The 14,471-nt window shown below is 36.4% G+C and overlaps 1 protein-coding gene across 9 annotated transcripts in view; it reads left to right on the top strand.

Moving 5' to 3' along the window:
* Window positions 1–14,471, top strand: part of NAV3 (neuron navigator 3) — a 534,722-nt gene that overhangs the window by 479,999 nt on the left and 40,252 nt on the right. For 7 of the 9 annotated variants that reach the window (XM_027747750.2, XM_027747746.2, XM_039386754.1 and 4 more), the window contains 5 exons: window positions 2,180–2,221; window positions 4,563–4,723; window positions 6,527–6,715; window positions 9,117–9,169; window positions 13,628–13,651. In XM_027747750.2, coding sequence (XP_027603551.1) covers window positions 2,180–2,221; window positions 4,563–4,723; window positions 6,527–6,715; window positions 9,117–9,169; window positions 13,628–13,651 — 469 coding nt within the window. The remainder of the gene's footprint in view (window positions 1–2,179; window positions 2,222–4,562; window positions 4,724–6,526; window positions 6,716–9,116; window positions 9,170–13,627; window positions 13,652–14,471) is intronic. The other 2 variants (XM_027747748.2, XM_027747755.2) reach the window with 1 other exon arrangement.

Genomic DNA, 14,471 nt, shown 5'->3' with positions numbered 1-14,471 from the left:
AACCTCAACACCAAGGGCAGGTAGGAAACTGAGAACTGACAGGCTTTCTATAATGGAAGTTGCAGTGAGTTTCAGCAGAGCAGAATAAACAAAAGAGAACCAGATACAGCGGGCCTGATAACTTCAGCCTACATCTGCATGCACCTTCCTGCAAGAATGCCTTTTGCAATTGAAATGGCAAAGGAAAACATCAGGAATATTATGATATTCTCATCCTCACTTTATATCACTATTTGTTCATGTATGCATTTCTTCTTTTAGGAAAGGAATGACTTTTTTATCATATCATCCTTAGAAATCTAAGGTAAATTCAGTTCTATTTACCAAAAGTCCAGTTTCTGTAGAAGTAGTGTCCCCAAATTTTGGTGGATGAATTATTTCAGATACTAAAAGTTTTTGGTCTGAAGTAATAGTTACATGAAACCATGGTTAATGGTTTCATATAATTATCTGAAATCTAGGAGCATTTTCATAAGCTTTAGTATTTTAAAAACACAGTATGAGTATTTGCTACACTCACTTTTATGCAGCTGCAATAACTCCATGCTTATGTTGAGGAATATTCACCCCTATTTCATTTGAGTATCTGAATTCAAAAGTTTTTTTGCAAAATCCTATGGTCTCTACTAGTCTGCTTAACTGACTGACATAACTTTTGGCTTCTGGATTGCTTTAAAGGAGTACTGACTCCTTTATTTTTAGATAACGCGCTATCAATTCTTTTGAAATACATATATCTTCAAGTAATATTAGAAAATATATCGTTCATTAGGATTTTTAAGTATTTGCAGAAGAAACTGGTGTTATTATGGTCATTTTTTTTTTTTTTAATTTAGAGGTGCATAAAGGTACATAAGAGAAATCAAGGCCCCATTTTTCTCTATAAGGGACTAAAAAATGAATGAATCATGCACTCAAATTTATGCTGGCTTTTTATCCACCATTCTTGGTCCTGTTAGTTATGTTGGGAGCAAAATGCTGAAAATACATCCTCTGTCTGACATGGGACTACTCTCACATGGACTATAATACCTGTGCTGAAATTCTGCTAAGTTTCTCCTTCCATTTCCTTTCTCCACATGCAGAAGAAGGCCCATATTAAATTATTAAATTATTAAATTTGCCTATAAAACGTTCTGTTGGCAAGAGTGGTTTGCTTCCATTAGTTAGAGCCCTAATATTAATGGATTGTTAATGCCAACAGTGTTTTCACTGTTTTTACCTACTTGGATCAAGGTTACATAACAGTAGGACACCCATCACTTCCAAAACAATAGGAAACCACCTTTAATAAAGGTGTGAGAGTTTTCTTGGGTAGGAAGCATCCTAAGTTACTGCTGCTCTCAGAGCTGTGATTATGATATGTAGTACAGAAACTTTCTAAAGTCGTTTCACCATTTAATCCATACAGTAACACTAAGTTATATTCTTAAGGGAAAAATACTTGATGGTAATTAGTTCAACCCACACCAGTCAGAGACTGAATTACCAAGACTTTATGATGAAATGCCCAAATGACAGTTGTTGGAAGGAAGGCTAGTGGGTGCCCTTCTGGTCATGGGGTTTAAATGAGGAAAACTCCAGCCATAGATTTTGGGTAATCAGCTGCTCTGACACCATGTGTGCATGAATATTGAACAATGTTGCTCTGGTGCCAATTTTCATTGTCCCCACCATCACCTTACTATGTGAGCCTCTCAACATAGCCAAGAGTCTGTATCTTTAGCACATATTTCTACATGCAGAGCTGTCATTTGGCTTCTGGCAAGGCCATGCTGTCCCTTAGCGGGTGCCACGACCTTCACTTCTTTTTGAAATCTATTGGCTTATCATAGACAACTGTGAAAAATAAAGATTCATACTGTGACCATATGATTCTCATACAGATTACAGAGTGAAGCTGTGGGAAGGTTAGAAATGGTAAAGAAGCACTTCTTTCTGACTTGGACAGTCTCCAAATTACTATTGACCCAGCCCAGAGCATATCTAGATGAAAAATGAATGTGCAGCAGTCCATGTCCTATTGTCCCCTCCAATGAATAAGGGATTTATCATGAAAGTTATATTAAAAAGCATTAAATGACCTTCTGTTATGCATACAAACCTAGAGCTTTAAAATTTGTTATTCTGAACAGTCCTGTTTACTGTATGTCCTTAGGGATTTTTTTTGTTTTAACAGCACCCAGCTTGACAGAAATACACTACCCAAAAAGGGATTAAGGTATATACTTTTTTGAGCATGACTGCTGCTTCTTTGTTTTCCTATAACCTTTTCTACACCGCCTCTACTTTTCTTTCTCCTTTTGTTGATCTTGTTTACAACAGAATTCTTGGAATTTAGATTCAAACCAGAAAATGTAGATTTTAACAACGGACCTTTTCTTTCCAAGTCTGCCTAATGAATAAATTTTCTTTCAAGATATGTCATGAAAAGTAAATTTTAAGTATTTTAGTTATTTCCTTATGCAATGAATCTTAAAAGGCATTGAATCCTGGAGAGCTAAAAGAGACAAAACAAGATACTTATGGAATTTAATGACTAATTATTGAAAACATTACTGAGAAAAACAAGGTTTTAGAGGTGGATCTGAACTTGAACTCTAAATGGAAACACTCATGAAATTTGAATTTAAGCTCTAGTAAAGGGTAGGGCTAAGAAATACTAATTTTGTTATCCAAGGTTTGTAAGTATAAAATGAATCCCGCTCCAGATAGTCTTCTTGGTCCCTATCCAGCAGTACTCAGATTCCAACTTTGCTACTAATTCCCTACTAAATAGAGCTGTCTTCATCACAGAAAACAGAATTCATCCACCCTCTTCTCTGATCCATGGTTAAAAGAGGGGATCGTTAGGTAACTCGGCTGGTCTCATCAGTCATGGAAGACTATCTCCTCAATCCAAGAAAAAGATTTGGCAAGCAAGGATATACGTGCATGCGCAAAGACGCTCTGCAGCCTTCCAATCACTGAAATTATGCAGTAAATCTCTTGAGTCATGGATAAATAATATTTATGAAATTTTAAGATAGTGCTAAACTGTTATCACTATAAAGCACCTTCTGCCCTTCTGCACTAGCTATTCCTTAATAAGAATGTAATCAAATCTCCTGTTATCCCAAAACAATCATTTTGGATTTGGAGAGAAATGGAAAAGGTGGAAAACGTGAAAGAGGCATAATGGCAACTCTTCAAGGGTACAATGGGATGATCAAGGTTTGTGGCTGTACAACTGTAATGGTGGCTGCAAGCTGAAAGTGAAATGGAGTGGGAAAACTGCTTACAGGCATGTAAGCCTGATCAGTTAGCCAAGAAAAAATGTCAGTTTGATTTAATGTGCAGAGATCCCAGTCCAAAACTCAGATCCTTAATTCTCATTTTGCCATCTTTCCAATCTGATAACCGCTTGGTAAGTCTGTGCTCTACCACAATTACAGGCAAATATCATAGTGTCATTTTGAAAGGGGAAAGGAAGTAAATATTTAATAAGAACAAGATGGTTTAGTGCCATAAAATATTGTACAAAACCCCAAGCACAACACAAGAACTTACATGTTCACTTAATCTTCTTTCTAAGCAGAAACACTTGTGCCTCATGAGCCTGAAGCCAGAATATCAAAAGCACTTTCTCCTCTTCTGCTGTTTGGGGAACACTGAAGGCTCATGACAGTGGTGAAAAGGTGCTCATTTATCAGCAGCAGATTGTGCTGAACAAAGCAGGCTATTGCAGACATTGTTGAAAACAACCTCTTGATTAAGATCCATACTGCCTGCACATTTTAATGTTTAACCACTGCCAGAATTGCTCTTCTTCCAGTCTAGCGAAGAGAGGCTGAGCCAGTGAGCTACCAGTTCTCCCTCTTAGCCCATGTGCCACATTGCACTTGTTTTATTGGTTTGCCATAGGAAGCAGCTGATGAATTATTTGATTGCCAGACTTCTTCCTTCCAGAGAACTTGTTTCTGCTAATTGTGGATTTTTCCTGTCCCTTTCCCTCCCCCCATTTTGGGGCAGGACACAATGCCTGTAGCATTCAGAACAGCAGACATCATGTGTATGACCATGAGTCTGTCATTACCAATGCAAATTCCTTTTTCAGAGTTGTTGATCTCTTTCACTCCTGTCATCTAACCAATTGCCCACAGGATCTGTGGCAGATGTCATCTTGTAAGTGGCTACTCACGTTTCTTGGCTTCTAGTCTGTTCATTCCCCATCCTAACCATACAGCTTCCGACCTTTTGCATCAACCTGTACACTTCCTATAGCTTTGAAGTCCTTTCCTGTCAGCTCAGTTGTCTGTTTGCAATGTTTATCATCATATCTCTTCAAAGAACAGGAATGCTGTTTTGGGGAGGGGGATTAGGAGGAAAGGGGCTTCAAGTCCTGTACTTTTTCTGATGTAGTCTGATGGTAAATTTTACCTTGTTGAAACCCCTGGTAATAATCACTTGGCTGCTTTCCAAGGGTTTTGTCCTATCTAACTGGTGAAGGGTATTTACGTGACTGTTTCTTTCCAAGACATCACTTTGTCATTGTCTTGAGCATGTCAGCTGTGGTTTTTCAGGTATACGCCATCATCCCGGCAGACAAGTCAGGAGGAAGGCAAGGAATGGCTACGCTCCCATTCAACTGGAGGCCTGCAAGACACTGGCAGTCAGTCCCCGCTTGTTTCTCCTTCAGCTATATCTTCATCTGCAACTGGAAAATATCACTTTTCCAACCTGGGTAAATTAATGCTGTTTCCTTCACTGTTTCTCCCACTCTATAATAGAATCATGCAATTCAACCATTCATATTTCTTAGTCTGCCAAACTAGGTAGTTTATTTTACATCTCCATCACCATATTGTGGTACCTCACTAATGAAGGGAAACTCACGGTGTTGTTAATGGAGTGGGCCAGGGTACCTCCTATTTTGTACACAGAAAAAAATGCACAGATACTCTAAGAATTGTCCAAGGAGATAAAAATTTGAGGTAGAGCTGGAATTACCTTCTAGTTCAAAGCTACTCATTTTTTAAGTTTCACAGTCAGTAGGATTCTTTCTAGTGACTTTAGTGAATGTCAACCCTAACAGAAAACATTTCTTTTTTCCTACACAGAGGTTTGCTTTGAGATAGACCTTTCCAATGTGTTTCAGTAGCTGGATCTGGCTATAACTGCACTGGGCCCAATCCAAATCCTAACCTTGGATGCAATATAGTATTTTGGCATGTGATTCACATTGCAGATTTATTTGATTACAGGTCAAGATTTAGGCTTGGTTCACCTGTATCTCATTTTGAGTTAATCCAACACAAGTTTAGTTTTCTTAATTTTATTTTTTTTCTTTAATTCTTAATAGAAAACCACTTATTTGGACTGCACTTGACACATACCTAGATTCACAATGAGCTTTTCACGGTTTAAGCCCTTACTGAGGAACCTTTGAAGCATTAACACTTCCATCACTCTGCCTCAGCTTATGGCATCTTTAGGTTACAATCACTCAAAAGAAATTTGATCAGACATACAAATGTTGGTCTTTATTACATATGGGAAAAGGAGTTGAAGAAAGCTACTTTTAAAAAGTAAATTGGATCCTGGCTAAGCAAGGCACTCCTTTGAATTTTCCTCCTGTAGTTTTAGGCACAGCTCTTTGTAATCAGTTTTTCTTTTCCTTTTTGTTCATAGTTCTCGTACTCACAATAGAGAGCAATGAAATTGTGGGGTTTAAAATTTATTTTGTTATTGTCCTTTTCTTCTTTCCATTATCATAGCCCTATGGAGTAATTTGTTCTCACAACACAGCTGTTCTGGTAGCTTATAACTTAAGGCATATTTTGCATGATCTAAAATAAAAGTCCAAACACTGAGGCTGAATTTGGTTAGACAAATTTCCTTCTAGGCATTGAATTTGTGTGGTCGAGGTGAACCATAGCCAGGCTTTCCTTCCTACTGGCAAACAAACTTCACAAAAGCTTAAAGTAGGTTCATCAGTGCTGTACTGGATTTCAGCCATGAGTGATCGGACTACACCTGTTTATTAGGATGAGATTCAACTGGCCTATGCAGGAATTTTAGCCTAATATAGTGGTAGGTGTTCCTGAAAACCAAAGGATAAACGTCTTGCATATGCCAATAAACTTTGGTCTTAACAGTAGACAGTAATGTAGGCATATAACAATAAAATACAGATACTAATTAATTGAGATACTTATGAAAAATACTTATGACTTCTTATTCCTTTTTAACTTTTGAATCTCTGCCATTGATTTTCTGTCTTGGGCTGACAGAGTGAACAAATGTGTTCAGACACCAGTGTTAGTGTTACTGTGTGTTTTACAGGATTAATCTCATCCAGCTCCAGCTCCTTTAAGGTCATCTGCTTCACCTTTTTGTGGTGTCTTTAAATATAGAAATAAAAGCCTTTCATTTTCTCAGCAGCATGAAGTCCACCTAACCATGCTTATCCTACATTACAGTTTTTTTGCAGAACCAAAATTAACTTAATGGAAATGTGCTTCATTAATAAGGCTTTGTATTCTAGTGAGTCCTACCAACCTATCACAGTTTAACCTTCCTGGACCCAGCATGATGCGTTCAAACAGCATCCCTGCACAAGACACTTCTTTTGATTTATATGATGACTCCCAGCTGTGTGGCAGTGCTACATCCTTAGAAGAGAGACCACGAGCAATTAGTCATTCAGGTTCATTCAGGGACAGCATGGAAGAAGGTAAGGCTGGATTACTATTTGGATCAGCAAATGGTTCCCAAAATAGATGTCCAAAGTGCAGTAGAATTTTAAAATATTTCTTCTGCAACATAAAAACTTCAATGATTTTGTGAAGTTTTTATTAATTTTGCTGAGTTGGACTCCCAGGCCTTCCTTACCCTAAAACGTGGAAAGTATTTCTTCCACCAAGCAATATGCACTGCTGTGTCTCTGATACATGTACAAATCCTCTATAAGAAATTTTGGAGGAAAGGAAGCCATTCTTGGAAAATTATTTTATTCTTTTTGCCTCTAAATCTGCAATGTTGGAACATACCTTGACTACTATGCTTTCTTATTCCTACTTCTGTACTTCCTTTTTTTTTTTCCCGAAAACCAATGCTACTTAGCATGCCCTTTCTTTTGTAGTCATTTCCTACAGCCTCCTACAGCAAACACTATGTGAATTTCTATATTTAAATTCTGTCATTTAATCTGAACTCACTACTTTATGCAGATTATTACTGTTGGTCTGCTTTCTTTAATGCTATGTGGAACACCTGAAACTTGGGGAATATGTTATGGTTTGATTTTGGTTTTGCTCTTTTTTATTCACAGAGTACCTGACAACTTCTAATTAAATGCACTGTAAAATTTTCTTCTATCTAACATTTCTGGTAAATCTGATTATTTACAATTCCCCTGAATGCAAAGTTCTCACAGCTCTTAATTAAAAAAAAAAAAAAAAAGAGACAACTAAAATTTTGTGGAGATTCTCTCTATAATGTTATCTCACCAATATTGTCTACTGCTAAGCAATGACAGTATAAATGATCTTTATAACAGGCAAATAAAAAAATCTCCCCCTAGCTCTAAAGTTCATAGTTATGAGATAAAAGGGGACAAAAAAAGTCCTAGATGAAACAACAGGCAAGTAACACTTCTACTTTTTGATTCCTTTTACTGTATTTTAGATGATATATCAGGCAGACATCTGGGTATATAATACTAGCAGCAGGGTACAGGACAACTCAAGCTGTGAGTTGCCAGCATGGAAAGGATGGCTGACTGCACAGAAGCATATCACATAACTCAAGGACAGAGCTGAATACAGACCCTTTGCTGAGGAACAGAATTACCAAAGGAAACAGTGGAAGAATAATAGAGAAAACAAGGAAAATAATTTATGCATAGAAAAAGAGGTGTTAAATGTAGAATTTCAGTAATGGGTCAGCAGTGGCTTTGATGAAAGCTTTTTCATTTGTTATGTTTCATATCCAGCTGGAGTGGATAACCATGATGAGCCTGAGTAAATGAAAGTCAATGCAGTGATAATAAACAGATTTCAGCAGTTTGCAGTCATTAGAGATTGACATGAATTGATGCTGTTGGAAGGTCAAATGTATTTTAAGATAGGAGCTCTGAGGAAGGATAAAGTGAAAGAAGTGAGGTAATGCATAGAGCCACTGTGTATAAATCCAAAATGAGAGTTTAGCTGACAGATTAAAACCAGAGGCTGAAAAACAAACATATATTGGCAGCCACAAAATTCAGTGGTCAGTGTACTGTATTTCTATAAATATTTGCCTAGTTACAAAACTAGATTTAAAGTCCATTTGGCTAATCCAAATATTCTTGTGTCAGTTTTTGGCATACAGATGCCAAGTAACTATTAAAGCAAAATAATTTATTTACCAAACCTCGACAGATTATAAATACCAGAAGAACTTGTGAAACAAAATTAAAAAGAGATGATGAAATAAATTAGTTTCTTCAAAATTCTCTATGGGTGTAGCCTTCCTCAAAAACAGAAGGGGCAATTTTGTTTCAGTTTTAGTCTTCACTTGCCATTTTCAGACTGGCTGGGTACTCCATTTTTTAAATTGCAGCCCTACAACATTCCCTCGATGCTCTTGAGACCGATTCCACTGATGATTACTGGAAATAATGGCACTATGTCTCACAGTAACCCCTTCCCATGGACCACAACTACACGAGTCAGCATTGTGCTGAGCAAAGCTTGGGAGCTCACACCAGGGAATGTGAACTGTTCTCCAAAGCATCATCTCTTATTAAAATAATTTGCTCAGTTTAGGACAGATGTATAAGCAGCTCAATTTCTAGTTTCTCTAAAGACTGTATTTATCAAGTGATTTCTTGTCAAAACAACAAAAGGGATGCTTGGTTTGCTAATAATAATAATACTGAATGTCATTGGCTCACTCTCCTTCCTTATACACAGAAAGTGTTTTATCTGTATAGGACAATCTTTCTAAATGCAGGGAAATCTATCAATAGATTTCTATACTCATAATTGCTCTTTGTAGAAAATTGGTTCTCATTTTAAAAACTTGTTTAGTTATTGAGCTACATGGGGGAAGTTTTATGCTTTTATCAATATTTCTTTTTTTTTTTTTAAAAGTTCATGGGTCCTCATTATCACTTGTCTCCAGCACATCCTCTCTCTACTCTACGGTGAGTATTGACATTGTAAAAAAAGTTCTGCCTGCCTTGGTTCTTGTTCATTGTTCATGACAATTTCAATACTTTGAGATTTGGAAGAATTTTAAAATTTTACCTCAATAAAGTAGGAATGTTTATTTTCAACTTTTTATTACTGCATGCTATTTTAGAAAACATTATTTTCATCTTTTTTGTTTATTGCTTGTAACAGTTTAAAATCACCTAGTATACATTTTGAAAGGTAAAAAGAAGATAATGGTCTAAGTGCCTCTTTAAGGGGGGTCCTTATGCTATTGTAGTTCATAATTTTGAGTGATTTTGCTTAATTTCAGCTAGCTTTCTGATTGCACAATTTACAAAGTAATTAAATCCTAGCACTGTTTGAGGTACATTTCTTGAAAACCGCAAGATTGCTTTAGGGTAAGGGAGATACAATTTACAGTTTAAATGTCTACTGATCTTTCTTGCAAATGACAGCGTTTGGATGTTATTTACAAAGAGAAAAGTAACTTTAAAAATTTTAATCTTAATTAATTAGACTAATTAGATTTGCTTCTAGCTCCAGAAGTTGTTCTGGGTTTGATTTTTGTCTCTATTTTGTTGTTTTAATATGTTTTTTGTTATCTTATGGGGGTGTTATACATTTTGCATAATTTATTGCTTCAGTTGTTCTACTAATGAGAAATCATCCATATGGGAGCAGTTTAACATGCTTGGACATTCCCTTGAGGATACACAACTGTTGCTTTGCAACCTATTTGCTAACTACAATTACATGCTGTAGTAACCCCTTTTCAGAGGAGAGCAACCCACTTAACTGCTTTCATCCCATGCATTCATGAAAAGTCTGTGTCCTCTCCATATTTCCAGGTGTCTCTCTGAGTTATGTTTAATTAGAAAAAGGTTCATACAAAGGTATATCTAAAACATCAAGAACACATGCATTAGGTTTGTCCAGGCCTTAAGCTGCAAGTTGCAAGTAATTCTAGTCCAGACCAGTCCCTAATTACTTGGGAGTGGGGAAGAGGAGGTAGAGGTTGGGGATGTCGAATGTGTATGCAAACTGGCTGCACATGAGGTATGACTAACATTCAGAGTAAAGCTTCTCACTTATGTGTTGGTGGTTGAAAAATCTGTATTACTATTTTACTGTCTATGAGACACTATGATCAGTTTGCATGGGAAGTGGCATTCAAAATTATAATTCAAGATTTGATGCCAAATTTTAGAAGAATGTTATGAAACTGATAGATGGTAAAAATTGAATTATACAGTGGCACAGGATGCTTTCAGCACCCAGTCAGTAAGTGTGAGATATCTGTGCTCTGATGTTGTCTAATGTAACAAGAGTTTACTAGTACTTACTTACTTCAACATTACAGAATATCTTGGAAATATTACCTAAACCCAATGATAGTAAAGAACAGTATTTTTCCTGCAAAATAAACTTTAAACTTACCTAGGTTCATCCTATGCATATCTTCTGAAATTTCTGACTGTGAATTCACATTGTAGCCTCCTTAAGTAATGGATTATGTAGGCAAGATAAATAGAAGTTGCAGAAAAATCTGTAAAGGGCCAGAAAGGAATTGGTATGACAAAATTACTAGGATTGAATTTAGGGATGATTTTTGAACTGAATTTCTTCTGCCTTATCCCTCTGTGAAAAAAGCTTAAACTTTGAGCAGTAAGTCAGAAGATGAAGCACAAGTGCAGTATAGAAACATGAAAGGTTGACAATCAATATCATATCAGCTGAATACAAGGAGCAATGGGGTAGCTTCACAAGGTTATGGCACATGTAAGTTGGTTTCAGCTATTACTAGATTCAAGGAGGAGTACAAGAGCTTTTTTACCTTTCTTAAGCTGGCCAAAATCACTGAGCAGGAATTCTAAAGCAGCTGCCTTTTCATAAGTATCTCAATCAAATATATTTGTCAGATTTCTCGAGCATTGTCTTAAGCCTTGCTGCTAGCAGTTCTCTGCAGCCTAATCAATGGAGAGTTTCAGATGAAGTACTAAATAAATATGATCATTATGTATTATTACCAATGGATAGTTGAAAATCTTTAAGTTATTCTATGAAGAATGTTTCTTTGGGAATTAGATATGATATTCAGAAGAGACATTTCATGATTTACTACCATTGAAATGAGTAAGTCCAGTGACACAGAAGTTCTGCATTCTCTACTGTTTTCTGTATCTATTGACTTTCTTCTTTACTTGCATTTGGATTTTCAGAACTTAACTTGCATAGACTGGAAATCTAGCTTGTAGAAATATGCATGTACAGAGACAGCCATTTTGTTTCACTCAAAAATATGCCATGTAAGCAGACTTAGTAGACTGATTCAGTTTTGGCAGTGAATACATCTAGTGCTCTGAGAAATTGAACAAATTATGAAAGATTGTCTCCAGTTTAAATCTCCTTCTCTGTAGGGGAGACACTTAAATTTTCACATATTTAGTTGACTCGCTAGGCTTCATTGATTGTGCTAAGCCAAGCTCAAAGGAGATGTGTGAGGACATGTCATTTGTATGTTAATATTCTAAGATTTCAAAAATAGAAAAAATAATCTCTACAAGGATGGGGTGCATGCATAAGATGGAGGAGTAGAGGGAGAAAAATAATTATTTCCTTTTAGAGCCTTTTGAAGCAATGGCTAAGTCCTCAGTTACAATGGTGTCAGCATGAACTTAAGTAAAAACTGCTCAGATATATTTGGTTGTTAGATTTTATTTTTAACTTGATAGTATCCCCGGAATCCTCTTCTTTCTTTTTCAATTACCTTATACTGGCCACAAAAGCTGACTTGTGGTAGCCACCTCTCTGAACTCAGGAAGAAAGGCAACACTTCCTTGTGCAGTGAGGGAGTCCTCTGGTAACAACATGGAGCATTGCCTTCATCAACAGGTTTGGCAGTCTAAGGACAACACCACATCCCCATATGGCAGTTTTAGGAAAAGGTCATCAACCTCAATTTTTTTTTCATGGTCATTCTCTATCCCTTTGTGATTTTCCACACACTGCTTGTTTGAAGTAACAATAATGGGAATAGAATTCTTTTTCTTCTCTGTAGGCAGATCTCCTTTTTGCAAACATAGATCAGAAAGTTAGTGTGTCACAGTATGAGCATCATGTCAGTTCTGGAAAATAAAACTATCATTATACTAAATCATCCTCATGTAGTGATGTATCAGGTATTATAGTAGTTTCAGTCAAAAGCTGTTGCAAAGGTTAATATCATAGCACCATGGTCTGTTTAGTGACTGTTAATAGGTAAGCATGTATGGAAAGAGGCATTTTTCAGAGTCTTCTCCCCTTACACCAGGGAGAGCAATAAAACATTTCTATAATAAATCATTAAAATTTTAATGGCAAAAATATATGCCTAATACAGGCCTAAAATCAGCTATATTAATTTGTAATAGCACAGACTGCCCAATGTTGGAGAATCTTCTTCAGAAACATTACCATGGGTTTTCTCAGTGTTTTTAGTGTTATTTATAGATAATTCTTCTAGCTACATTTTCCTTTTACTGCTTACTTCTCTTCCAGAACATGCTAGACTGCTTCTCTGAAGTTGGGCCACCTCAGACTATGGGGTGGATCGATTTCCAGTACATTAACTGATTCTTATTTTATGTTGTGAAACGGTTCCTTTCTCAAGGCACTCCATTCCTTTCCATTAGAATCCCACTAAAGCAAGATTTCTCTGTCCACCAAATGTCACCTAAATAGGACAAATCCCATGCTTAGAAATTGAATGACTTTCAAAGGTTTGCTTTGCAATGGTTTAGTTTCTTGCCTTGTTGAAAGAAAAGGCTGCTGAGTAAATAGCTTCATTATATGACACAATACCTTACAATATGGAAAATATCTAAAATTGTTAAATGATATTAGCAAGTTTAAGTTAAAACTTTAACATGTCTTGATAGCTCTTAATATTTTGGTCAGTATTTTGTATGGAAGAAATTACTTTAAACTGCAAGTACCTCTCACCTTCTCCCATGTATGTTTTACAGGTGCACTGACAACTTTTCTTAGCAGGGATTAGTTATTATTGTATCAGGAATATGCAGTAAAACAAATATAATTTTAGGAGGCCTAATAATCATTGCAGTGTAAAAGTTTGCTTATATCAGACTAAGGTCCATGCAGTGACAGCATAGTACATTTTCTTTTGTATCTTAGAAATATAGCTGCAATTTCTGCAGTTCTGGTCCTATTCTCCCTTTATTCACTGTTTCCTGTTGTTAGTATGCTGACATACTCTTTGGGGTTTCAGCTGGAGCCTTGCCCAGTAAGTTGAAAGGAATTCCATTTGTCGTTTTTACTGGATACCTTCCTTGAATGTAATGGATTCATGAAGCTATTCATTTCACTTCAGTGTAGCTGGCTCTTATTTTCTATTACCCTGATTATGCTGCACACTGATTCTAAGCCATTTCTTCTTTGTTTTCTTCCAGGCAGAAGAAAAAGCACATTCAGAGGTAAGAACTTTTCTTCATTTTTATATTTATGCCTAGCATTATGTTATTTTATAGTTTATTGTTTACTTGCTATGGCTAAACTGCCTAGTCACTGGGAAAAATACACTCTGTGTCTTTGCATCCCCTTTTAAGAAGTATAAGTAAAAGCCTGGTGCAGCTTTTAGTGTACTAGAAGGCGTTTTCTTAACATTGTGCTGAAGAAAGCCTCCTGGCTGCCATTCTGAAAAGATGAAAAGAATCAATGAGAATTGGGCATTGAGTTGGGGAGTTGTGATAGGTCAGATTTCAGACTTAATACCACTCTGTGCTGGATCTTAAGGACTGTGCAATTCAAGGTAATGTGCTGCCTTTCAGGAGAAAAATACTTCAAATGTATGCTTTGAACTTCTCTCTCTTACATTTGGCATTATATTAAATTTCTGAAAGTGACCACTTTGATGGATTTCAGAGCAATGCAGATTGATTTCAGATATAAATCAAATTTGACATGGAAAATAGCTTCTTTCTCCTCACAGTGTATAAGAATGGGTGACAAGCCTGAGTCAGCAGCTGGATGCAATTACAGCCTTTCTCAAAATGAAGTCCTGGTTGTATTAAAAGGGCACCAAGGAGTAGCAGCAATGAAATACAGCACCAAGGGGTGCACTTCCACTTCACAGAGCTACATGCCTTCCAACTCATGCATTTTTGCTGCTCCTATTTTTACTGTTCTAGATATTTCAAGATACTTTGAGGAAGTTGAACAAATAAACATATTCTTCCTCCTTGGTGCAATATATTTCAATATAATTTCTACCTGAATTATCTAAGATCACTTCTG

Source organism: Pipra filicauda, unplaced genomic scaffold (genome assembly GCF_003945595.2).
Source record: "Pipra filicauda isolate LSUMZ 115617 unplaced genomic scaffold, ASM394559v2 scaffold4_size7858003_pilon, whole genome shotgun sequence".
In the NCBI taxonomy this organism is placed as follows: Eukaryota; Metazoa; Chordata; class Aves; order Passeriformes; family Pipridae; genus Pipra; species Pipra filicauda.
Note: the sequence above shows the minus strand (reverse complement) of the source record. Positions and strands in the feature narration are given on the sequence as shown.